Source organism: Prionailurus viverrinus, chromosome D4 (assembly GCF_022837055.1).
Source record: "Prionailurus viverrinus isolate Anna chromosome D4, UM_Priviv_1.0, whole genome shotgun sequence".
NCBI lineage: Eukaryota > Metazoa > Chordata > Mammalia > Carnivora > Felidae > Prionailurus > Prionailurus viverrinus.
The window spans coordinates 91,602,206-91,627,529 of NC_062573.1; the positions used below are offsets into that span (position 1 = coordinate 91,602,206).

Sequence of the window (25,324 nt, forward strand, 5' to 3'; positions counted from 1 at the left end):
GTGTCTCCCCTCGCGGAGCTGGGAGACAGGCCGGACAGGACGATGCTGTTTCCGGGGGACCCTATCTCTTCACGGTGTGAGCGGGCACCTGTGTGTGCACACCCCTCAACCGGACCAGAAGCCAACGGAAGCGGCTTCTGCCTGTCCCTGCGCCGGGCGGGGGATGCGGGGACATGTCCGTCTGGGAGGACGGCCCCGAAGCTGTGGGCTCAGCTTCCTCAACTGGGAAGCAGAGCGAGGCTGAGGCCTGCTCCCCGGGGCCCGGCCAGGACTCCGAGCCCGTGTGAGCTGCGCAGAGGCTGCTCTCTGTCATCCAGTCTGTAGGCTCAGGAAGGGGCTGAGCCAGAGTGAGACTGTGGGCATCCGGGCCCCACACGTGGGACCTCTGGACAGTCAGGGAGGCCGACAGACCGGGGGTGCCTCGCCGAGGGGCCAGCCTTGTCCCCAGCTCTCTCCCGGCCCCCTGAGGGGAGCAAGAGGTGACTTCAGGACAAATAAGGGGCCGCCCCGTGCGGTGGGGGTGGGGGTGCACCGTCTGGAAACACAAAACGGGCCCCAGACAGGTGTAGGCAACTTCCTGCCTGACAGATGTGCCCACATCGTTCGGGAAGCCGGGGTGGGCTGGGGCTGCTGGGGAGGCTCAGGTTTGTGAGGTGACGTCTGGGAGGCCGGCTCCCGCCCTCGCGGGGCCCAGCGCAGATGGGCTGTAGGCGGGAGCCGGCCGCCCTCCCTCAGCACTGCCGCAAGCCTGCCCCGTGCGCCCGGCTCCCGGCCCGCCGGCCTCCGCGCGGGTGTCCCTGGGCCCAGACCCCCTTCCCACGCTGGCCGTTAGCCCAGGGCCAACACAGGTGCTCGCGCCCAGCCCGTGGGCGGCTGCACAGCGAGGGGGCGGGCTTGGTGGCGGCGGGCCTGGCCGGGGTGTGCACTCGCCTGCTCGAGGCCTCGGACACACCATGGACCCTGCGCCTCGGGCTTCTGTCTGTAAAACGGAATGGTCGTCCTTTAATGCAGACTTGTTTTACCAATTAGATGAAGCGATGATCATACGGCTTCTGGCACACGGGAAGGTCAAGGGTTGAGGAGCTTCCTGTGGGCTGCCATTACTGACACGGCTTGATTCAGGGACCCGGCTGGAGGGATGGCCAGCAGGCCTGGACGGAGCCGGCCCCCACTGGCCTTGGCTTTCTACGTGGGTCTGCTCAGAGCCCGAGGGCACAGGACAGAAGCGGTGACAACCAGGGTCCAGGAGGAGACAGGTGTTGTGAGGGGGGCATGGGCAGAGTCCCTTTGTGGCTGGGTGAGGAGGAAAGGGGGACGGGGGGGGGACACATGTTGGCTGTGGGGTCCTGCGGACGCAGACTGGCCATGACCGTGGGGGAGCAGGAGCGGGGCAGGAAGTCCTTTTCTTTCCAGCACGGTGGTTTGTGCTCCGTAGAAACCTAGTAAGTGGGCTCCCAGCAGCACTCGGCAGGATGCTCCCCAAATCCCTCTGAGGGGAGACATTTCTTCCGGATGCTCAGAGCCGGGGGGGGGGCCATGGGGGTCTCTCTGCAGGCGGGAGATGCGGCAGGGCAGGGGCTGGCAGGGGGCAGGGGGCGGGCGCGGCGCGGAGTCAGATACAAGCACAGCAGAGGGTGGGGCAGTTCAGCTTGGCAGGGGGCCCCGAGCTTCCGGCCTTCTTGTTGACCTTGGGCAGCAGGAGGACAAAGGACATGGCCAGCGCGCAGTGGTAGAAACTGTGCACGTAGGTGTAATCCCAATCCTGCAGGGGTGGGGGGGGTGGGGTCAGTCTGGGGCCCCAGGACCCCCTCCCCAACGCTCTGGGCCCCTGCTTGCACGCCGGCCTGCCTGGCTCCCCAGGGCATCTGCCGGTCACCTCCCCGCCCCCACTCAGGAATGTGGCCAAGTGGCCTCCTCCAAGGAGCCTCAGTGTCCGGCCCAGGCCATCTTCCCTGACGTCAAACCCCACTCGCTAGGCCTTTGACAAGGAGTCTGGGGCTCCTCCCTGCCCCCCTCCCTCCTCCCTCCTCCCTGCGGGTGCCGGCCCCCTCCCCAGGCCCCATCTGGGCTGTGCGCCTCGCCTCAGGTGCGCGCAGGCAGCGATCACCCCGGTGCTGGGGACCAAGCAGGCTGTGGCGGGAGGGAGGGAGGCTCCCCTCCGCCCACCCGGAGGGACAGAAAAACAGGAATGTGAGGCCACCCCGAGGAGGCTCAGGCCTTGTACCTCAAAGAAGAATCGTAACATGAGGGCCAGCGCCCCGAAACAGAGGCCTGGGCCTATCTGCTGGGTGTAGACGCTCTTGTCGGGGTACAGACCCTTCTTCTCCTTCATGAGCTGCAGCTGTGGGGACAGTGGCCGGTGATGCGGGGGACGCCGCCCTGGGCTGCCAGGAGAGCTCGCCCTGGCTACACTCGGGCAGGGGCTGGGGCGCAGGGAGACGCCCCACATGCCCAGCCTCGCGGCTGCAGGACCCAAGGGAGCCCCCAGCCTGGACGGCCGAGCTGGGAACCGCGGGCCCAGTACCCCCCCCATGGGGACCCCACCCCTGCCTGCCTCTTCGGGATCGAGGCCACCCTTCCACATGCACCTCCCCCAGCCGGAGGGGACCCCTCCAGGGCACCAGTCACAGCAAGGTGGTGTTGGAGCACTGGCCCTGCCCGCCAGTATGGCCGGTGGGGGCGCCCGTGTGGTGCTCCGAAAGTCCCTTTGGTTGCTTTCACCGGTGTCCCATCGCAGTATTTATGAGACAGCCTGACCCGCGCGTTACATCTGTGGTTTCGCAGGCCCTGATGTTAGCGGAAGGCTCAAGCGGGCATTTAAATTCGGGTTCACATGCACTGAAATCATGCAGTAAATGTAGGGCCACACCCTGAAATCTCGAACCCTTGGGCGTTCCAAAGTGTTTCAGAGGGCGGGCTGTTTAGGCCTGTGGCAAGCCTACATGTGCACACTGCGAACGGTGGAGGCCCCCCGGGGGCTGGGGAAGCGCCCCCCTCCCCCACACCAGCCCACCAGGTGGAGTGCACAGAGACCCCGAGTAGCCTTGGGCTGGGGCAGGGCAACTTTGGCCGCCAAAGCCCGGTTTTCAGGTTTCTGTAATTTACCATCGCCCGATAAGGAATCAGGACCTGCACGGCACAGATAGGGCTTGGGTGCGGCTGGGGGCGTCCTGGGTGTGGGTGGCCACGGCCGTGGCTGCCCCAGGTCGTGCCCTGGCCTGGCCTGACCAGCCCTGCACCCCCCCCCCCGCACCCGGCTCGGCTTCCTCTCCCCGAGGGTTGCTGTTCCCAACTCTGGCTCGAGAAGGGACGAGCCTCCGGGAGAAAAATCCACCGTCATTCCAGGAAACAACTGCCCTTGAAAATCCAAAATAAACTCCACGCTAAATGGTCTGCAAAACACAATTGGAGCCCCAGATGCAGGGAGCCGGGCAGACCTCTTGGTTCCTGTGGCTGGACCCACAGCCCCCAAGGCCGTGGAAGTCCCCGTGAGGATTCTCAGGGACACTAGGGAGTGACTTCTATTCTGGCGGATTACAACGCAGCCCAGATTCAGACCTGCCAAGATCTGCGGGGGTGGGGTGGGGGGGGTGGGGGGGGAGGGGGTGGGGGAGGCGGGAACGACAGCCGTCCAGGGCAGACCAAGGAGCCTACCCTACTTCCTGCCAGGAGTGAGTGCATTATCGAGGGCTCTGTGTTTATGCATTCCAGCCTGTTCATTAATGTGGTCCTTCCTTGGGTCCAGACACGGCGGACCCAACATGCCTCCCCTCCTCCGAGGCAGCTCTGAGGGGCCTCCTGGGTCAGGCCCAGGCCAGCAGTGCGTCCCTGAGCCCCAGTGAGAAAGAGGCCCCTTCCCTTCCCTTGCTTGAAAAGTCGAGGCCCGGCCGCGCTCGGTGCTGCTGTGACTTCTTGCTGGTGGCTGACCTCTCTGAGCCCTATTTCCTTCATTAACCGCCTGGCTAAACAAACCCTCTGCTCCCTGGCTGTGGGAGGAGCCCGGGGCGCGTGGGGAAGGCTCGCCACCAGAACTTTATGTTCTCTCCCGCAGCTGCAAAATGGGTTGGTGGGCACTTTCTGCAACCAGTTGTCCAGCCGGACCCCTCTTCCCAGAGAACTGCCTTCCTGCTTGCTCCCCAGGTGGCCCGGCAGACCATTCTCTGAAGTCCTGCCATCTTGGCTTAATCTTAGGGCCTTGAGTGGGTGTGTGGCCTGGGCTGGGTTGGACCGGACCTTCCGCCAGCACTTGGAGCTGGGACCCCGAGATTCCAGGAGGAGCTCCAGAGGGGCTAAAATGGGGCAGAGGGACGTCCCCCTGGGGCCTGAGCTGCCGCACGGCTGGAGAGTGAGCCCGGCCTCAGGCCTGCGGCAGTCCAGACCTGTGTTCTGGCCCGGCAAGGTTCAGCAACTTCCCTTCTGGGGCCCCAGGCAATGGCCCTGGGTCCATCCTGCCGAAGGTTCCTCGTCAGCCTGGGGAGTGTGAGTTTCAGGCCTCACCGCCGCGGGGGCCTCGGTACAACAGAGGATTAGGGGAGGCCTGGGAGCCGTGTGTAAGGGCCTACTGGGCGCCATACCCCTCAGGGGTGGGCAGCAGAGGGCTCTCGGCGTCAGAAACTCCAGCTCGAGCTTCCTCAACGCTTACGGGCAGATCCCTCTTCCTGTCGACTGCATACCGCAGCCTCCTTCCTCACTAGAACCAAACTCTAGGTTCACCCCCTCCAGGAAGTCTTCCCAGATTAGCCCAGGCCATTTCTGATGGGTTTCGCATCTTTAAAGGAGTCGCTGTCTGCAATACTATTAACAGCAATACTCCTAACGACTCCTATTTGTTGAGCAAGTGAGTCGCCAGCTAGTACTTTTAAGTGCATTGTCTCATCTCTGAACCAAGCCCACGAGGTAAGGAAGAGACTGTCCCTGTAATGATCGCTTCACAGACCTGGAAGCTGAGGCAGGGGAGTGACGTCACTTGGGTTTTAGGCCCAGAGCCGGTGAGTGCGGATGACAGAAACCACGCCTGTGGGGCAGGGGTGCCTGGTGCTCACCGCCTCTGTGCTTTAGGTGAGACGGGCGGTAATCGGAGAGCCCGGGGCGGAGGGGTGAGGGGGGCGGGGGGGCAGGCCCAGGCAGTACGCACCCACTTGGTGGCGATGACGAGGACAGCCACGCCGATGGGGCCCGAGTACACGCCGTAGCCCCAGCGGTCGTGGTAGATCCGGACCGCGATGGTCAGGACGCCAAACATCACAAAGGTCGACCTCTTGGGTTCGTCGAAGTCGGCCAGCGCTGGAGGGCGGGGAGAGGAACCGGCAGAGGTGAGCGGGGGCCCCCCGCCCCTCCGGCCACTGCTCCCCCAGAGGCATCCCTCAGGGCTCCCAATGCTGGGCGTCCTCTGCCAGAGACAGCCCACGGCCCAGCCCGGTCACTCCGAGGTCTGAGTTGTTCCAGCGGGTTTGAAGGGAAAGACGTGGACGGAGCAGCCTGGGCGGCACGCGGCCGCCCCTGGGGACCCCTGGGACGGAGACAAGGACACCCAGCTAAGAGACAGGAAAGATCTGGGTCCTTCACGGGCACGTAGCAGGGAGCCCCGAGCGACGGGGTCCACGTGCCCTGACTCACATTGCCGCGAGACGGCGCTAAGTGAGAACAAAGTCGCAGAACGACTTGCGTCCAGGGATTCCATCCCCGGACCGACCCGGGCTGACAGCGACGTGCGTCAAGGCTTGCGCGAGCCTCAAGAAACGTCTTGGGGGCAAACCCTGACCTGGGGACAGTGGTCTCCCGGGGGAGAGAGCGGAAGCCCTTCCGCCGGCCCTCGGCACTGCTCTAGAATGCGCGTGTTGCAACAAGCCTTTACCAAGTGTGTACATTAGAGGTTTCGAGAATGGGAATCCGGGCGTGAGAGGACTGCGCGTTCCTAGACCAGACTGTGCTCGGGCCCCGGGAGCGGGGTAGGAGACGCTCCAGATGAGGACTGGGCAGCAGGATCGCTGGGGTCGGGTTTCTCGGGGGGCCCGGCCCGCGGACGGCGGGGAAACTGGGCTTCGGGGTGCGGCCACTCACCCATCAGTGAGACCCACATGCTCAGCGCTGTCCCGTAGACGCTGAAGTACTCCAGGACGTCGTGGCGCATGAAGCAGAGGACCGACAGGCCGGGCCCGTTGCAGGCGTGGTGGAACTGCCGGAACACGCAGGGCGGTTGGGGGCTGGGAGGGACAGCGCACGGGTGGGGGTGGGCAGGAGGGGCGGGGGGTGCGGGGACGGGGGCCGGGGCTGGGCCCCAGCCACACCCACACTCCGAGCTGAGCCAGACCACTCACCAGCTCGGGCAAATCCTTTCACGGCCCCGTGCCTCAGTTTCCCCACCTGAAAAATGGGGGTGCTGCCGACTGCTCCCCTCATGGGGTCTCGCGGGGATTCGAGGAAACAGTCCGTGTCGGGGTCCGGAGCCTGGGACGCGCTGAGGGCTCAGACGCGTCTCTTACTTTCTGTGACGCGAGTAGACAGGCCGGGCGACGCTCTGCTGAGGCTCAAAGACGCGCCCTGCACGTTTCTTCAACAGCCGGGGTTACCGCCAGTGGGTGCAGGTGCACGTTCCCCGCGGCCGTGGACGTGAGGCCAGGGCCTACTCTTTGGATGCCAGGCGGCTCCTGGGGGGCCTGAGGGCCCTCCTGCTGTACGGTTGACCCCTGTCGTGACTGGGCTACCCCGCAGAGGAAGCCCTCAGCTCCGAGTGGGCACCAGAACCCCCGGCGGGGGGGGTGCTTGTGAATCCTCGGATCGCTGAGCCCACCCTGAGTCGTTAACTCGGCAGGTCTGGCGGGAGGTCGGAGATGTGCATTTTTAAGAGTTTTTCAGGCTGAAGCCAGCCGCCAGTGGGGAACACGCTTCGAGAACCACCGCAGGGACCCCTGTGCTGCAGACGGCACGGTCGGTTTGCCCGGCCACTCCCACACTCGTACGGTCGTCTCCTCGACACCTTATTTAATAGCAATTTTTTCTAACCTATTATTTATTTTTTCAACGTTTATTTATTTTTGGGACAGAGAGAGACAGAGCATGAACGGGGGAGGGGCAGAGAGAGAGGGAGACACAGAATCGGAAACAGGCTCCAGGCTCCGAGCCATCAGCCCAGAGCCCGACGCGGGGCTTGAACTCTCGGACCGCGAGATCGTGACCTGGCTGAAGTCGGACGCTTCACCGACTGCGCCACCCAGGCGCCCCTTAATGTTTATTTTTTGAGAGAGAGAGAGAGAGACAGAGCACAAGCAAGGGAGGGGCAGAGAGAGAGAGAGAGAGGGAGACACACAGAATCCAAAACAGACTTCAGGCTCCGAGCTGTCCGCACAGAGCCCGACGCGGGGCTCGATGTCACGGACTGCGAGATCGTGACCTGAGCAGAAATCAGACGCTTAACGGACGGAGCCCCCCAGACACCCCTACTAGCAATTTTTAAAGCCAAATGCCTCTATGGAGTATTCTCAGAGCTGTCAACTGACTTCTTCCCAAAAACAGCTCTTTCCTTTTGCATATATGCATTTCATCATTTTAAGGAATATTAAATTATGTGATGTAATTATTTTGACAGGTTCCACGGGCATAGACAAGCCTGGAAACCGGCACAATCGTCTCTTGGTGAGCCCAGCTCAGCGGGCGGGAGGAGGTGTGCAGGAGAGCAGTCCACGTCCGGAGGCCCCAGGGATGTTACAGGGGGAGCAGGAGCCCAGGGTCACCCGGTGAGTCAAGCAAGTTGGGGTGGATTTAGAGCTCATATCGGTTACAATTACGGGCGTCTTAAAGCTAAGGTGCCTCTGGGAGGTGTTAATAGAGGTATAGTGCCCAGAACAAGGGAGGTGACAGAGTCCTGCTTCTCTCTGTCCGGGTCAGACCCACCTAGAAGACTGTGTTGAACTTTGGAGTCTCACCCTTTGAAGCGACACAGGCAGAGAGGATAGAGAAGAACAACTAGGGAGTGGACATAACCGTTTGGGGAAAGGGAAGCTTCAGGTGAGGCCTGATCAAGGTGCTCAGAACTCTGTGGAATAGAGTGGGGAGAAGGACACTTGCTCCACGTGGCTCCGGCAGGCAGAGCGAGGCCTTACAAGTGACATGGATATTCTCCTGCTACTTCTAGAACTCCATCCCTCCCCCCACCCCCCAGCCCCATCATCTGCTGTCTCTGCACCCACACCTCTCCTTCATAGCACAGATCACCGTGTAGAATTGCTAAGAGATTCTTGGAGTGTCTGTGCCCTGCCCCCATCAAGAGCAGGAATACTCGGTCTCATCCCGGCTGTGTGAATGCAGGGTCAGGGAGGCAGGGTTTAGAGCGGTTTGAAAGAGAGCTGACCCGAGATGGGGGGGGAGGGGGCTCTCCCGCCAGGCCCTTGGTTCATTTCTGTTGGGCAGGTGGGGACGGTGAGATTCCGAGCAGTGCTACCTGCCAAGGAGGCAGGGCAGAGCGGGGATGGGCGCCTGTGAGGCCTGCCTCCGTCTTCCAATGCAGGGGCAGATTGGGGGCCCGGAGGGTGCTGGTGGGGGTGGGGTACAGCTGGGGACCCGGTGGGAGACCGCACAGCCTCCAGAGGCCGACCTCACGGATCCTTGTTTTGTGAGCCCGGCCACTGGCTGCCTGCTTGGGGCCCCCTCTGTCGGTCCGCGGGGTGGGCCAGGCGACCCCCTGTGACAACTGGCCCAGGAGGGTCCTGGGTGGAACGCAGAAGAAGCCACATGGGAGGCAGGGGCTGCAGTGGTGTTGCCTGGGGCTCTGGGAGAGAGGGGTTGAGTGTGGCTTTGAGGTTGGAGGACATTTGTCACAGGAGGCAGCTGCCTCTGCCATTCTGGGCGGGCCAGGGCGGGCCGCTGAGGTCAGCCCGGAGGCAGCTGGGGGCCAGCCCAGCCCCAGCAGGGAGGGGTGGCCTGGCCGTGTCTGTGGGTTCCTGGGTGGGGTCTGACCTGGGCCTGGGGACAAGACCCCTGGCTCCCCTCCCCGGCCCTAAGCCCCCTGTACCCGCAGAGAAGTCCCGTGTCCGCCCCGTGCCTGGGCTTCCCACCTGCCAAACCGACTTCCTGGAGCCCTCCCAAGCAGGGGTCCCTTGTGGGGCCAATGAAATGGCATGAGACAAAATGCCTTGACTGAGCCAGGAGCTCCAAGGTACATCTGGTGCTCACAGTGACATGGGACTCAGCCTCTGTCGGACTCGGTTTCTCCATCCGTCAAATGGGCCCGTCACAATCCCAGGCTCACGGGGAGCCGAGAAGACCACAGAAGGCACTGTGTGCAGAGCCCCCGGCACGCCCCCCAGCCTGGATGCTGGCTCCCGGCGGGGGTCTCTCCCACCCAGAGGTGGAGACAAGCCCCAGGCAGCCCCTGGCCCCAGGTCCCTGCTGCCTAAGGGGGCGCCCGCCCAAGTGCACACACAGGTGCAGGCACGTCTGCGGACACAGGCGTGTGCTCACACACCTACTGCCCACGGCTGCCCCCGGGACCCCGAGGCCCTGCTGCTGGGGAGCCAGGCCGGCGGCAAAAGGCATCGTGCGATTTGTCACGTCCGGGGGGACGCTCGCCCCCGCGGTGCGTGCTTCTCGCGGGGAGCTGGGCTTCAGTGAAGGGTGAGTCTGAGGGGAGCCGATGAGGAGGACTGTCAGAGCCAGGGAGGGGGGCCAGCCGTGATCGTGGGGGGCTCAGAGGGACATGGCGGCAGGGAGATGAGACACAGACGGGGGCGGGCAGGTGGACGGAAGGATCATCGATTGGGTAGGTAGGGGGCAATGATTGATTAGATAGGGATGCACGTGGGTAGGAGTATAGGCAGACAGACAGACAGAAACTAGAGGGACAGATCGAGCCAAAGAGACACGTGGAGGGGCAGGGGGGCAAAGCCAGACAGGGAGAGACAAGGAGGTTTGGGAAGAGGGCGAGTTCTATGGAGACAGAGCTCCAGAAATCCAGAGAGACCCAGACGCAGACAGAGTGAAAGAAAGAAGGGCAGATGTGGAGGAAAGCAACAGGCGAAAGGCAGAGGGAAGGAGCCCCATGGGGAGGGGAGGGGGGGAGAGACAGCGCTAAAAGGCAGCCGTCCAGGCTTATAAATGGAGAAAGAGGGACTCAGAGGGAGACAGACGTGGGCCCCAAGAAGGAGAGACAAGCAGACGTGAGCAGGCCCTCCTGAACAGGGGCCAGCTACAGAATTCCAGAATCCTGGAATCAGACTCACCCAGGCCCTACACGTTCCCTAAACCCCACTACCCCCCTCCCGGGGCCCGGTGCGGCCCCTCCGCCCCGGCTCAGCTGCCCCGCGCTCGTAGGTGGGACAAGGGGGGTGGGGGGCCTGGGGTGGCCTGCCAGCGGTGAGAGAAGGGGCACCCCGGAGGGGGCTCGTCCTGGACCCACCGGATCTCGCCCGTTTTCCGCACACCGACCCCAGAGTGACTTCCCGGCACAGACGGGGAACCTGAGGTCCGGGGAGGAGGAGGGGGGCCCCCCACCCCTTTCTCCTGGTCTTCGGGCTCTTTCTTTCACCTCCAAATCACTTCTCCTCATCGCCGATACAGGCACGTGGTGGAAAGGTGGCCCCTCTCCTCCGCTGTGGGGAGGGTGCCCCGCGTGGGTCCTCCCGCGGGGCCCGGACTTACCGCCACGAAGAACATGGTGAACAGGTAGACCATGGCCTCCATGTGGAAGCGGCGCTTGGCAGCGATGCTGACCGTGGGGAGGAAAGCCAGGCTGCTGAGGGTGGGGAGGAGCAGCTTTGCCACGAGCGTCCCCATGGGCCGGGGAGGAGGGCGCCGGCTGGGGAGGAGGGGAGGGTGCGGGCCGCCCGGGTCCCCAGGGCAGAGAACACGGAAGGGACGAGGCCTGCTCCGTTCGGTGGGGGCTCCGATGGCAGCTGTGGTTCGAATGCCCCGAAGGGGGGCAGGGACTTGAGTGCACGTGTTGAGGGCACACGGGCAGAGGCCAACAGCTGACATACCACGTGATCAACACTTGTCTCGGATTTTTTTTTTTTTTTTTTTTAATTTGGGAGACCAGAGTTATTGATTCAAGGAGACCATCCTTCTTTCCTTCGAGGCGACAAAGTCCCCATGAGTACCAGCCTCAACTTGCAGCCTCTTGCCGTCCTGGCCCTCTCCCCAGGGCACCCGGGAGCCCCGGACGAGGGCACCAATGTCCGCTGGCGGCTAGAGGTGAGAGAACCCAAGGTTTAGTCGATCCTAATCGCTGAAGGACCCTGTAGACAAGTGTCATATTTTGCCAGCCCATAGGCAGGGTCCCGCTCACTCGCCTGCTTTCCGCCCCCCTCTCCCCCCGCCCCACACAGATTCCCCCAAAACAGAACCAACGAAACGTTTTTTTTTCTGTTTGTTTACGTCGTCTTGCATCTGTAGCAGACAGAAGGATGTTCTCCAACGCGATCCAGGGTAAGGCTGACGATCCAGGGTAAGGCTGACGCTCGCCTTCTCCGCACCCCTTGGCTGGCCTTTGGGAAGTGACTTTCCCTTGTTTTAAGAGGTCTGAGGGGAGCCGTCTGGCGGGGTGCCCCCTTATCCTCTGGCCCAAGAACGATGGGAGTGGTGAGCTCCACAGACAGACTTTCTCCCTGGTCTGATTGCTCACTTGTTTCCTGATGGATGGATTCCTTGTCAGCATAAGAACATTCCTTCCCTTCTGCTCCATTTTCTTTCATCCTGATAAAATTCACATATGAAAAATGCACAGATTTAAAAAAATTTTTTAATGTTTTATTTATTTTTGAGAGAGAGAGAAAGAGACAGAGCGTGAGTGGGGGAGGGGCAGAGAGAGGGGGAGACCCAGAATCCGAAGCAGGCTCCGGGCTCCGATCTGTCAGCACAGAGCCCGACGTGGGGCCCAAACGCACAAACCATGAGATCATGACCTGAGCTGAAGCCGGACGCTTCACCGACGGAGCCACCCAGGTGCCCCCCAAGTGTACAGATTTTAAGTACAGGTTTGATGCATTTTGATGAGTGCATACACCTCCGTGACCCATGCCGTGTCCCCGTCACCCCAGGATGTGCCCGCGTGCCCTTTGCCAGCACAGGCGGGCGCTGGCCTGATTTCTGCCTGATTTTGCCTGTTCTGGAAACCCACACACATAGAGCTGTGCAGCACGCGTTCTCGTGGGTCTGACTGGCATTCGCCCCACCAACAGAATGTCCCCGAGGTTCGCCCACGTCGTGGCAAGTGGTTCCTTTGGTCGCGGGGCGCGTAGCGTCCTACTGTTCGGGTACGCCACGCTTTGGTTCTCGTGGGAGCCGGGCCGTGGAGTGTGACCATTCCGGGGACAGTGGGGGTGCCGGGGGAGGGTCTGCCAACGCATCTCCGTGTCTCAGAGAGGGGCCTGGCTACTCCACTTTTCCTTCTGTGGAAGAGCAACCGAAAAACCCTTTCCATAAATCTCATTTCTGACCTGAGCTGGCCGGAGCCCGCTTCTGCTGTTTGCAATGATGCATTTGGTTGTGTCATTTTTCTGTGTAAGCGCCTGCCAAGTTTCCAAGGCATCTACTGCCGTTGGGGTGAAGTCCAAGTGTCAGGGAGACCATGGGGCCATCCCCGGCCCCGGTGCCCCCACCGCACACCCCGCTCCCCACCGTGCTCTCAGACCTCCCCCTCCCCTGTTCTGGTCCCTCTGGTCGCTGTCCGGGCCGTGCCATCCGTGGGGAGGCTGCCCCCCCGCGCTGGCCCCCAGGCAAGCTGATGGCGCTCCTGTGCTGAGCCCCAGCCTGGCACACGGTCGGAGTTCAACAAACACCGGCTGAATGAATGACTTTGTTAAGAGAATGAATGAAAGTCCGAGGAGGCCAGGCGGCTGCACATTTCAGTCTGGCACTTAGCGGCCAGTTCCCTGCCCCAAATGGGAAAACCAGATCCTGCTGCGTGCAGCTCGGGGCAGGAGGCAGGCGACCCCATGCGGGCCCACCCCTCCGCCCCTCAGCTCCTGCTCGGACCGGCCCCGGCCCCCAGCCCCCAGCCCCCAGCCCCAGCTTCCAGGAGTGGAAATACGAGTAGATGTCAGGTGTCCGAGAACTCTCTGGAGCCATAAACCCTGCTCAGAAGCAGGAAAACATTCCACAGTTGGTTTTGTGCAGGAGTGTGTGTGTGTGTGTGTGTGTTTTCTTTGCAGCTGTAAACTCCAGGGCCAGGGCTGTGAGCTTGGGGAAGGGAAAAAGAGAAGGGGGAGGTGGTGGAAGCAAGGGTGAGGCCGCTTGTACATGTGTTGCAGTGATTAAGGCAGAAGGGGGCCGAGGGGGGCCGCCCCCAGAGCGGGGGGACAGGTGACCAGTCCGGGGGCAGCCCGAGGAGCCCCTGCAGCGAGGCCGGAAGTGCAGGGACAGCGTGGAGGGGGGGGTGGCCTGCGTGCGGCTCCCCTCTGAGACCTGGCCGCCTGGAGACCGACCAGCTGGCTCGGGGGAAGGCGTCCAGCTCCGAACAGGACTGAAATGACCCTCGGCTCTCCCTGCAGCAGTCGAAGCGATGGGCCTGGGGGCTGGGGGAGGGGGAGGCAGAGTGGAAGGCAGGCTGCTGCTTCCAGGGTCGAGCTGCCTTCGGAGGTGCAGGGCAGGGGGGGACGGGGCCACTCAACCAGCGGCCTGAGCAGCAGATGTGCAACCCCCCCCCCCTTCCCTGCGTTCGGTGACCTCCGCCTGCCAGCCTGCCGTGGACACCCTCCCCCACTGGCCCCCATCTGCCCACGTTCGAGCGCACACCCTCCTTCGGCCTGGCCGCTCTCGCCGCTCTCGCCTTCCCCTGTGGCCCTCAGCCTCTCCTGACGCCCGGCGGGGTGTGGGCTCCCCCTTGCAACCCACCCCCCCTCCACACACACACTGTGCGTGTCTTGAAAACCACTGGCAGGCACAGACATTTATTCAGCGCCGGCCATGTGCAGGGCCCTGTGCCAAGCACTCTTCCTACTTTGTCCTGTCGGGTCCTGGCAGCTGCTAGAGGGTGGGGTGGGGGGTGGGGAGAGCTGCCCATTTTACAGGGGAGGAGACTGAGGCCCGGAGAGGAGCAGAGACTGCTCGGGGTCTCCCTGCGCGGCCCCAGGCGCCATCCCCGCTCCGCCCAGCAGGTGGCGCTGGCCCGGGGTTGCTGGGTGGTGGGGGGAGGGGGGAGGCCCCCAGGGAGCCCCCCCCCGCCCGCCCGCGCCCCCGTCCCTCGCCCCCTCGCCTCGGAGCAGGCGGGTTTTATAGAGGTGCCGAAATGCCTGGAATGGCACGGAGCCCCCGCCTCCCGGACAGCTGTCTGTCTGCCCTGCCCGCCCGGAGAGCGGAGCCAGCGGCTGCGCCTGCGTCCTCCCAGCTTTGAACACCGGGCCCGGAGCTCCGGGGCGGCCCCTGCGCCTTGGCTCCCTGCGCAGGGGTGCACCGAGGCGGGCCCGCACCTGCGGAGCGGGGCCGGGCTCTGATGTTTTCCAGCTCGTTCCTTGGGGTCCGCAGCCTGGACCGCTGTCCGGGGCCTCTGTGCCGTGCACGTGTCGCGTGTGTCCGCGCTGTGTGTCTGCGAGGGAGCTTGTGAGAGCAATCATGTGTCGTCCTCAGCCACAGGCTGAGAATTAGCAACCCGAGCCACCCCCAGCTTCTGAACACCTGCCACGTGAGCCGGCCGGAGCACGCCGCCCCTGCCTGGCTCTGGGGCTCTGGTGTGCCCCTCGCCCAGCGAGCCTCAGTCTCCTCATCTGCAAAATGGAGCCCACGCTGCCCCTGCCTCCCAGGGTCGCGTGCTGTGGAGCTCTGAGCAGCAGCCCGACCGCCTGTCTGGCCTTGGGGCTTCGTCTCCCTGGGGGTTGCAGAGGCTACTGGGGCCTCTCATGCACCCGCCCCCCCCCCCCGCCCGCCCCCTCCCTGTTCCATATCTGGGTGGAAGGGAGCCTCTTGTGGAATCTGAGAACCAGAGAGGTCTACCCATTTCCTGGGTCCCCCCGCTTGAACCTCGAGCCTTGGCTTGACAGAAGAAAGGCCGAGAAAGTTGGACAGGGAAACAAAGAAGTCCGTTTGGTGGTCCAGCCTCCCACCTGCTGACCCCCGTGGTCTGCAGGGGGAAGTTCTTCCCGAATGTCCAGCCCCTGGGCCCGGGGCAGAGAAAGTTGTCATCTGCCCTGGGCTGGGCAGGGAGCTCATGGGGTCCCCAGAGCTCACGGAGCTCCGGACTGATGGTGCTGGGGCTGCCCTCGGGGGCCTGGTCCTCTTCTGGTGTCTGGCCGGTCACCTCCAAGCTGGCCCCTTGAGGAAAGCTCTGCTGTCAGAAGGCACCGAGGACGCCTCTGGGGGGACAGAGAGAGGAGGAGGAGGGCAGGCAGGCCGCTGGCGGCCGGGGCAGGGGGACCCGCCTCACACACGCTCTGGCTGTGGTCCCCATGCTTCTGGGCTCCGCTCTGGACACTTTGCCGTGCAGCACAGGGCCTGGCTCCGCGTGTGACTGTTCAGCTACCAGCACCCCCAGCCCGTCACCCCATGGCACCCCGCGCCCCTCCCGTGCCCTGGATCTCTTCTCCTCCCTGAGCCTGCCTCACGGTCTGCCTCCTCTTTTCCCACACCCCTGCTTGGCATCGTTAGAAATGTGCCCGCTTTCCCGCTTCCAAGCTCCTCCTCGGACATCCAGAAGGCCCCAGTGGCAAGACAGTCTCCTAAAACACAGCCGGGACCCACAGGTGATGGTGTGTGCCCGTGGCGGGTGGGGTCTCCATGCGGCAAAGGCCCTGGGGGACGTCAGCAGGCCAGCAGGGAGCTCTGCCTCCGGAGAGCGGAGAACCTCAGAGGACAGGGGGCCCTGGCGTCAGGAGCCACCACACACATCCGCCCCTTTGTTAACCGAGCACCTACTACGAGCCGGCCCCACAAAGATGCCCTGTGACCTGGGAGCGGCCCCCGCTCTGTGGGGTCTCAGCTGCCGGTCAGGGAAGAGCATTCTGGCCCGACATGAGAAGCCTCAACGAAGTCCCAAGGGCTTCCTGGAGGAGGTGGCCCTAGCAGATGGGCTGGGGGTGCTGAGCATGTCCAGATGGGTGCAAAAGAAGGGTTCCACAAAGTGGGGAACAGGATCTGAGACAGGGGCTCAAAATACTCGCAGTGACTCCAGGGAGCCCAGGCACATTTTGCACCATAGGAGGGACCCAGCCAGGAGGCAGTGACCCTGCTGGGTAATTTGTGGGGCTCAGTGCAAAATGGGGGGGGGCTTTGTTCAAAAAGCAGGACAGAGCTTCTTTCCTCCCCGATTCTCCGGACGGACCGTGTTATTTTTTATCCGAGGCTTAACGCCGTGTTCCTTTGGGCACGAGGATACTCCCGGGATGAGCGTTCACCCTCACGGGTACCCGGGACCCCGCCCAGTGCCGAGGGCAGAGGCAGTTGCAGTGGCTGGGTCAGGGCTGGCGGGGGTCGGGTGGTCAAGAACCGGGGAGGCGGAGGGAGGTGGACCGTGCATGAGCCAAGGCTCCAAGCCCCAGTGCGTGCTCCCTCGTCCCTTAGGATGTCACTTCCAGGATACGGATCCAAGCGTAACATTATTAAGACTTTCAGTACAGTGACGGCCGCAAGCGTGGGTCCCTTCTGAGCACAGCGGCCCCGAGGCTCCTCGGGGGGGCGCTCTGGGTTCCTGCCCCGAGAGCCTGGCTGGGACCCTGCGAAGTGAGTCCCCAGGGCACCTATGGCCTGTGGCCCAGGAGGCCCACCCTCACCAGCTCCCCCCGGGGCCAACAGCTCTCCACACTCGGAGCACAGTACTGCCTGTGCTTTATTCTTCACCCTAAATTCCTAGGGTCTTGGGGGGCCTCCCAGAAGCCTTCCCTGGCTCCTGAGTTCTCTCCTGACGTTCCCAGGCCACCAGCAGAAAAAGCAGCAGGTGCAGCTCCCTGCGGGTCTGGAGTTTGGGGGCTCACTGGTGTCCCTCGGGGGAGAACCTTGGCGGGTTCCTCCAGGTGGAGGCTGGGGTGGGGAGAAGCGTGGCAGGCACCTGGGAGTGTCACACACCTGCAGGAGGTCACAAAGCCAGGGGGGTGGCAGGCCTGTCTCCCGGGCACTGCCCCGCCAGGCTCAGAGAAGGCGCTGGGGGTGTTTGTGTCAGTTGGCCGTGGGGTCCCTCCCAAGGGAAACCATTAGTCACCCTGGCGCTGGCTGGCTGTGGAGCCAGAAACGCTGGGAGTTTCGGGCCCGTGCCAGGGGGTGCCGGGCCCTGGCGCTCGGCTGGAGGGGAGGGGATGGCGGCTGTGTCTGTGGGGGGGTGGCGGGAGGGGTCTGCGCGTGGGTGCGGGTGCTCCAGACAGTGCCCGGGGACAGGCTCCGTCCTGTCTGCACTTCAGCACACCGGCCGCAGGGGGCAGTGTGGAGCTGGGTTCAAGTCTTGGTCGCAGTGACTAATCCCAGCGGCCCCAAGGGGAACACGAGGTGGACAAGACCCCCCCTCCCCCATATTCCGGGGAGGACAGATATCATGGGAGAACCCTGCGGACGGAGAGGACACGATCAGCAAGAGTGCCGGGGTCCCTGATGGGCCCCTTGCCGGATGTGGGACTTGAAACCTCAGTCTGTCCATCTGCAGAATGGGCGTAGCGAAGATGCTGGCCTCACAGCTCCCGGTGCCGGGGAAGGGCTCCACGCATGGGAGCGGGTGGTGCTGTTTTACTCTTATTCCTTCTCCACTGTTCCTGTCGGCGGCCAGACAGGCCAGGGGACGGGAAAACTCTCAGCCACCCACGGTGGCCGCCGAAGGAGCTCACCGTAGCTCCTCTGGCAGGGAGGATGGAGGGGAGGAGGGGGATTCCCCAGGTGCCCGTGCGGGCCTATGACCCCTGCGCAGCAGAGGCAGGGGGGCGGCTGAGATGGCTCAGAAGGCCTTACATGGTGGGCTCCAGGAGGACGGGCTCCGGGGAGGAGGCTGGTGTGTAAGTGGCGGGTGCCAGGCCCTGCTTCGGGGACCGCTTGCAGAGTCCGGGGTCCTCCCGGGTGCCCGGGGGCTGGAGCGTGTGCTGCCTGCTCCGTCCTCCGCTCCACACTCTGACTCAGCAGGAACACAGGTCTGGCCTGCCAGGGGCTGCCCGACTGGCCTGGGCCCAGCCAGGCTCGTTCCCCAGCCGCCCCCCGCCGCCCCCCACTGGCCCTGGCCATGTCGGCCGTCCGGTCAGCACCCGGGCACTTCTGTCCCTTCCCCGGAACCCTTGGCTGAGCCGCCACTGGGTCTCCCTTAGTCCCTCCGCTCGCATAGGCGTCTGCTCCTCAGGAGGACCTTTCCAGGGCCGGCTGGGTGGCCCGGACCTCAGCTTTCCCATCCGTAAAATGGAGCCGTCAGACCGGCTGTCTCCTACATCCCCGGACCCCGTTCTGGGGAGCGCCGGAGGACCGGATCCCCTCCCGAGGCAGAAGCCGGACCGGGCCGAGGCTGGGGCCGGGCTTTGCCACCTCCAACCTCCCCCGTGACCCCGGGCCCGCGGCTGGTCCGCCTGGACGCCCCAACGCGTGTTCCCCGTCCCGGACCCGGGAAGGCGGCCTCCCCGCTCGCGGCTCGCTGCTCTGGGCCGCCGCCGAGGCCGCAGTCGGCAGGCAGCTGGGCCGGCCTGGCCGGGCTCCAGAGGCGCGGAGTGGGTTAAAGTGTGCGCCAGGCCAGCCGGCGGCGGGCGGGGGAGCAGCCTGGTGGGAAGTGTGAGTTCCTCCCTGTCTGCCTGACAGCTATAAAGGCGGCCGCGCCACAGAGCCGCCACTGGGCTGCGCGCCTCCCCGGGAACCCCCTCTCGTGGGTGCTCTTTGAAGTGGAGGACGGAGGCGGCCAGGGGGAGGAGGAGGGCGGGCGAGGGGCAGAGCCTGCGGCCCTCTGCACTCTGAGCCTCCCCCTGCTCCCGGCACCTGGCACCTCCCTCGCACGGCGGCTCTGCCCCCTTCCCCGGGAGGACGACCTGCTGACCCGGGGGCCAGGTAGGCCACCTCCGCCTTCCCGCGTTGCCCCCCCCCCCCCGCGGCCCTCCTGGGGCACGGATGGAGCTCTGAGGGGGCCGGGGGCCGGAGCATCTCCCGGTCCCCCCCCCCCCCCCCCGGGGAGCCGTTATGTAACAGGAGGAGGGCTCACGGGGAGGGGTCCGGACCCTCAGCTCCCAGCCTCGGGCGCCTGAAGCCGGTCTTTGCACGGCGAGCCTCTCCTGCCGGCCGGTGGCTGTTTTTGGACCCCAGGGAGGGATGGATCCCGCGTGAGCCGGACCTGGCCTGTGGCCAGCGGTGTCTGGGAGCCTTAATGAAAACCAAGTGTGGGGCCGGCTCAGCACCTGTCTTCGGCTCAGCAGGCAGGAGCTGGGGCACCGACTGGCCAATGGGACTGCCGAGGGGGGTGCTCTGTGCTTGTGTGAGGCTGGGGGGGGCGCAGGGGGGGCTGTAGGTGGAGGCCTGCGGGGGAGGGGTAGCAGACGGGGAGGGGGGGTGGCAGGCAGGCAGCCGGGGACGTGGGGGTCTCGAGGACTCCGGCTCCAAACTCCAGGGTGACATTCTTAGGACACACGGGCGTCACTGGCGGGACTCCCGCAGATCTGCAGGTGTCAGCCCTGCAAGGGGAGGGGGGCAGATTTGGAGTTGGCTTCGGGGCTGGCGGGGGTGGGGGGCGACTTTCACACCTTCCTTGAAAGTAGTGGGGGGGCGGGGGACGAGTCCCTGAGTCTACTCTGGTCTGGGGGGGCAGGGGGCGGGTATCTGGCCACCTTGCCGTGTGGCTTTGGGCAACTTGGCTCCCCTCTGTCGCTTCCAGGCTGTAGGGGGACAGGCTTGGCGGCTTCTGAAACCCCTTCTCTGACCTGCTGGCAAGTGACACTCAGGACCTGAGCTAGACCCTGGACAGAGGCTGCCGAAGGCCCCCGTGCCTCCCTTCTAGGAGGTAGGCGTCCCCACAGTGGAGGCAGATAGGGGAGGCTAAGGGCTCCCCTTGGTTTGACCCCTGGCAGGGAGGTCGAGGGGTGTTTGGGGCTGACAGTGCTAACTTGTTGGGGAAGAGACAGCCCCGTAGCTCTGGTCTGCCCTGACTCCACACCCCGGGAGACAAGGGAGGGACACAGGTGCCTGGACTCTGTGCGGCCTGAGATCCCTGAGGGTCCCGGGCCCGGCCCCCTCCAGGGCAGGGGTAGCAGGGGCCAGGGAGGGGAAGGGGCTGGCGGAGCGGGTGGCATCCATGGGCCCCTCCAGCAGCCCCGTGTGGCTGGCAGGGAGATCACTGTCCCAGGTGGGCAGCTAGCACTGAGCAGGTGAAAATCCCCAGGGGCTCTTGTTCAGGCCAGTCCCCCCAGTGGAGATGGCGGCCCGAGTTCTGGGGCTTGGCTCCTTCGTCCAATGGGTGCGGCCTGGGCCTGCAGCCTCCTCAGCTGTCCCTGCTTTTCTCCGCAGGCCCTCTCTAGGGAGCTCAGGTGGTCAGAGGCAAAGCACACATCCCTGTGCACCCTTAGATGGGAGGTGGGGCAGGCTTTGCAAGCTCACCGCTACCTGTGGTTCTCGTGCCTGTGGCAGGCATCGTTAATCACTCACCCGCCTCTCCCAACGGGGCCACCAGGCAGCCACTACCAATCAATCCCAGAGAGCCCCCGGGCCTCCGTGCTGGGTGGGCCCCGAGGGCTCTTCCCTTAAGTGGACTCTCCTCAGCTGTCAGAGGAGCTGGGTCTGGCCTGGCAGTGACCGTGGCCTTGCTTCCTAGGATGGCTGGCAGACGGCAGCCTTCACGCTGGGTCTGGTCCCTGCTGGCTGTGGCACTTCTGGCTGGGCGTGTGGCATCTACTGGGGCCACGGTGAGTGGGGAGCAGGGTCCCTCACCCAGATGGGCTGAGGTGGGAGGGGCTGCGCGGCAGGTGTAGGGCACGTGTCCAGCGAGCCCTGCGTGCACTCCCAGATCCCCACACAGCCCCGGAATACGTCTTACAAGCCGGTCAGACCAGCCCCTACGGGGACTCTGGCTGATTTGGGCAGGATGGGGTTGGAGGGGGCTGAGTGCTTCCTTCCAAGCAAAGTCCTGGAAGGAGGCATGTAGACGGGGCAGGCTTGTGTCCCACAGAACCCAGGCCGGGGCCCAGGCTGCTCGGGAGAAGATAAACAAGGACGGTGTGGCCTCAGGCTCCTGCCAAGCCCCCAAGATGTTCCAGATCTCGAGATTGGGAGGGCTTAAGGCCCACGACTTCTGGGGAGTTCCCTCCAAGACCGCCCTGGACACCTGGGTGGGGGTGCCGAGGGACCCAGCCGGGCTGTGTGCTGCTGACCACAGCAAGGGATGGTGGGCCAGTCCCGTTCCAGCATCTTCTAACCGTCCGTGGGGACTCTCGCCCAGGACCACAGCCCGACGTCCAACAGCCTGGAGGGGGGCTCGGACGCCACCGCCTACTGGTGGGGAGAGTGGACCAAGTGGACGGCATGCTCCCGCAGCTGTGGGGCCGGCGTGACGTCCCAGGAGCGGCACTGTCTGCAGCAGAGGTGTGGGACTAGCACGGGGGTGGGCAGCGGGTGACAGGTGGGTGGGGGCTCAGGCCGGGAGGGGTCTTCAGGCGGAGGCGGCACAGGCCAGGTGAGTGAGCCTTTTTGCTGGCCTGTCAGGGCCGAGGCTCCTGACGGGTCCTGGGCGACCGTGTCCTGGGGTTCACCCTGCCCCGGGGCTCTGGGGACAGACAGCCCTTTCGTGAGAAGGCGTGGTCTGTTTCTTGGGATTTTTTTCAACGAGGGGTGAGGTCTTTCCTGGTCCTTCTTTTCTGAAGACCGGAGTCGAATTCACACGGGAAAAAACATACGATGTAGTGGTTACCATCGGGCGGGCCTGGGTTCCAATCTTGCTTCTGCTACTTCCTTGCTGTGTGACCTTGGGCAAGTCGCTTCATCTCTCTGAACATCAGTTTCCTCATGTATGGAGTGGTATGGAGTAAACGTTCTTGGAATTATTATCAGTTCTGTGTACAACCCTGGGCTCTGTGCCGGGGGTGCAGAGGTGAATTGGTATCTTCCCTCCCCTGGGCTGCGGTGGAGTCGTGGGGGGCCAGAGGAATTGGGGGGGGGGGCTTCCGGGGCCCGGCCCAGAGGCCGTCTGGAGCAGGGGCATGGTCGGTGCCCGCAGCCCACGGCCCCCAGCCCCCAGCCCCCAGCTCAGAGCCCGGGTCTTCCCTCCAGGAGGACGTCGGTCACGGGCGCGGGGAACAGGACCTGCACGGGCACATCCAAGAGATACCAACTGTGCAGACTGCAGGTGAGGCCCCGCCTGGGCGGGACCGCAGCCCTACCCCCAAGCTCCTTAGGCCGGCCTCAGGCAGCCCCCAGGCCCTCCAGGCACTCTGCGCCGGGTCTGCCCTTACTTCCAGTTGAAGAGAAGGAGGGTGAGGGGTCCTGGGCTCAGAGCCCCCTTCACGCCTCGGATCACATCTGTGCTGTGCACGCGCAGGGGTGAGGGCTGGCTTCTGCTGGGGGCGGGGGCTCACGTGCGGCCTCTAACAGGCAGATCTCAGACTGCTCACAAGCCCTGTGCCAGGTGCTTGCTGGGAGACCGACAGTCACCAGGTGTCCCGTCCCCAGCCGTGAGAAGTCTCACTGCAGCTCCCCAGGGGGGACAGGAGATGCTGACTCTGCCTCAGCCTCTGGGTGCCCTTCAATGGGGCCAAACCAGTCTGGACCTGAACTCCCCTCCCCCCCCCCCCCACCACCCAGAACAGGTGTGGGGTAGAAAGACAGCAGGCCATAGGGGTCTTTGTGTCCCCGTGAGCGTCTCTGGGTATGTGCACGCTCGAGGAGTTAGGGCCTGAAGGGAGGCGGGCGGCCACAGCTCCTGTGTTGGCATCGCTGGTCTGCTCCCCTGCTGGACGCTTGTGAGCTCCTCCGGAGGGAGACCCACCTACTCCCCGGCGTGACCGGCTGCCCCCCCACCCCCAGGCCTCCCCCCTCTGCCCCGGGCCGCAGGCAAGTGGGGGACAGTGCCAGCACAGCCGAGGCCGGGCGCCCCTTCCGGCCCCAGTGCCTCTGGGGAGGAGGCTGGGGTGGCGGGGACGTGGAAGGACCCTGCCCGGAGCACCAGGAGGGCCAGCGCATGTAGGCGTTTGAGGGACGGCAGCGGCCCTTTTGGTTGCCCCCTGCTCCTTCCAGAAAGCGAGTGGGACTGAGGGAGAACCAGAGGCCACCCCAGCCCGGCCGCAGCCACTTCCTGCTCAGCCGGGACAAAAATGCCTTTGTCGGGCCGAGTTCCTCCTGGAGCCTCCTCTCTCTCTCTCTCTCTCTCTCTTGCTCTCTCGCTGGCTCCGCAGGAGTGTCCGCCGGACGGGAGGAGCTTCCGGGAGGAGCAATGCATCTCCTTCAACTCCCGCGTGTACGACGGGCGGACGCACCAGTGGAAACCCCTGTACCCCGGTACCAGGCCCTGGGCTGCCCAGTGGGGAGCAGAGTGCGAGGGCGGCCCCTCCACACCCGACGGCTCCCTTCTGGGGACGGTTGGGGAGGGGACACCCTGGCCCGGGGTGGGCAGGTGGACGGTGAGGCCCGGCGGGAGGGGTCAGGTCACAGGCCACCGTGAAGAGGAGTCGGCCTCTCTCACTCACGCACGGAGCAGGTGCCGGGCCGCCCGGGACCGTCCGTAGGGGGATCCGTCCCTTCCGCTCTCCCGGCCTCAGTTCTTCCGTTGTTCGCGCAATGGGTGGGAGGAGCTAACGCGGGTGTCGGTGGGACGGACAGGAAGTTCCTGAATCCCCCCCACCCCACCCCACCCCACCCCACCCTGAGACCCTCCGTCTCCCGGTCAGACGACTACGTCCACATCTCCAGCAAGCCGTGCGACCTGCACTGCACCACCGTGGACGGTCAGCGGCAGCTCATGGTCCCGGCCCGCGACGGCACGTCCTGCAAGCTCACCGACCTGCGAGGGGTTTGCGTGTCTGGAAAATGTGAGGTTGTTAAACATTGTAGCAAAAGTACCACTGGTCTCACTGCGCTGACCGCCCCGCCTGTCCTCCTGTGGCAGTGGCGGCCCGGGGGCCCGGGTCGCAGCGCCCTCCCAGCGGCCCTCTCCGCCTCCCTTCCTGCAGCCCATCGGCTGTGACGGGGTGCTCTTCTCCACCCACACGCTGGACAAGTGCGGCGTCTGCCAGGGGGACGGTAGCAGCTGCACCCACGTGACAGGCAACTACCGCAAAGGGAACGCCCACCTCGGTAAGAGCCCCCCCACCCCCCGCGCCTCGCCCCTCCCCGTCCGGCCGGCTGCGCGCTGTCTCCGGCCTCGGGTGCCTCCTCGTGAGCTCCTCTCCCTCGCTCTCGGCCACCTGAACGTCCCCGCTGTGCCCAGGCGGGCCGGCCAGGTGCTCCGGAAGGCCCCCTCTGGCTGGGGATACTGAGCCGCTCTTCGTTGAGTGCCTACTGAATACCGGGTGCCTGAGTGCACCCTCGCCTGGGGGATCGTGTTTGGCCTCTGCGGCAGCACCCAAAAGGGGGAAACCGAGGCACAAGTCCCATCCTCGTGTGAGGCTGATGCGAGATTTGAGTCCGAGGCCTAAGCCCTCCAACCCGTTTCGCAGAGTTGGCCCCTCCCCTTGGGCAGTGGCTGGTCGGTCACCCAGTGTGCCCGTTTAGGCCTGGCTCCACAGGGGCTGGCGGGGGGGGGGGGGGGGGGGGGGGAGGACAGGTGGGGATTTGGGGGTCTCTGCCTGTGACAGGACTTTGTACTTTGCAACGGTGTCACTTTAGCACTCAGTACTACACTGACTGCATTTCTGGGTCTCTCCAAATGCTTGTGGGGTCAACCTGGGTTATCACAGCCTTCAGACTGGGAAAAGCAGGGCACTGGAAACCCACTTAGCAGATGGGGAAACCGAGGCCTGCATGGGGATTGCCTGCTCAAGGTTCCCGAGCGAGGCTGGGCGGGTCCGGACTAGTTGGAGCCTCCGTGGACCCGGCTGTCGGGGACCCTGACCGTGTCCACCCCACACAGGAGGGATAATTTCAGAGCTTACGTTAGGGCTTAGACGAGGGGCCCGGGGATGAGTCTGCTGGGCTGAGGAGGGACTGGATGAAGACCGCAGGGAGGGTCTGAAATGGAGGGCCCAGGGCAGAGCAGCCAGACAGGTGTCTGAAGGACCCACAGCCAGCGTGACGGAGAGAGGCTGCTCCTTGCCGGATCCCGGGACGTGTAGATGGCAGTGCGTGTCTCTGAGCACCTAGGGGCCGCGTCCCGTGGACTCCCGGCGTGGGGGCCTGGGGCTGACGCTTCCAACCCCGCGACACCCACATAGTCCTTCCTGCGCCCGGGCCGAGGCGTTCGTGCCTCGCACATCACGAGGCAGGTCCTGGACGGGTGCCACGGGCGCGGGAACAGTCAGAGAGGGGTGAAGACACTAGTCTG

At 64.6% G+C, this 25,324-nt stretch overlaps 2 protein-coding genes across 2 annotated transcripts in view; one reads left to right on the plus strand and one right to left on the minus strand.

The window, feature by feature from the left end:
• Positions 1 to 1,612: 1,612 nt before the first annotated feature.
• On the minus strand, positions 1,613 to 10,767 carry MYMK (myomaker, myoblast fusion factor). Its single transcript, XM_047831549.1, has 5 exons — positions 10,633 to 10,767; positions 6,061 to 6,175; positions 5,135 to 5,283; positions 2,225 to 2,341; positions 1,613 to 1,762 (listed from the first exon to the last, which is right to left on the minus strand). The coding sequence occupies exons 1-5, from the start codon at positions 10,765 to 10,767 to the stop codon at positions 1,613 to 1,615; spliced, it is 666 nt and encodes a 221-aa protein (XP_047687505.1).
• Positions 10,768 to 18,730: 7,963 nt separating this feature from the next.
• The window catches only part of ADAMTSL2 (ADAMTS like 2), a 36,395-nt gene continuing 29,801 nt past the window's right edge, over positions 18,731 to 25,324 (plus strand). Inside the window, exons 1-8 of the mRNA XM_047831425.1 lie at positions 18,731 to 18,918; positions 19,736 to 19,861; positions 20,669 to 20,759; positions 21,293 to 21,435; positions 22,120 to 22,195; positions 23,241 to 23,343; positions 23,733 to 23,878; positions 24,015 to 24,138. Of these exons, the coding sequence (XP_047687381.1) occupies positions 20,670 to 20,759; positions 21,293 to 21,435; positions 22,120 to 22,195; positions 23,241 to 23,343; positions 23,733 to 23,878; positions 24,015 to 24,138 (682 nt within the window). The 5' untranslated portion in view covers positions 18,731 to 18,918; positions 19,736 to 19,861; position 20,669. The remainder of the gene's footprint in view (positions 18,919 to 19,735; positions 19,862 to 20,668; positions 20,760 to 21,292; positions 21,436 to 22,119; positions 22,196 to 23,240; positions 23,344 to 23,732; positions 23,879 to 24,014; positions 24,139 to 25,324) is intronic.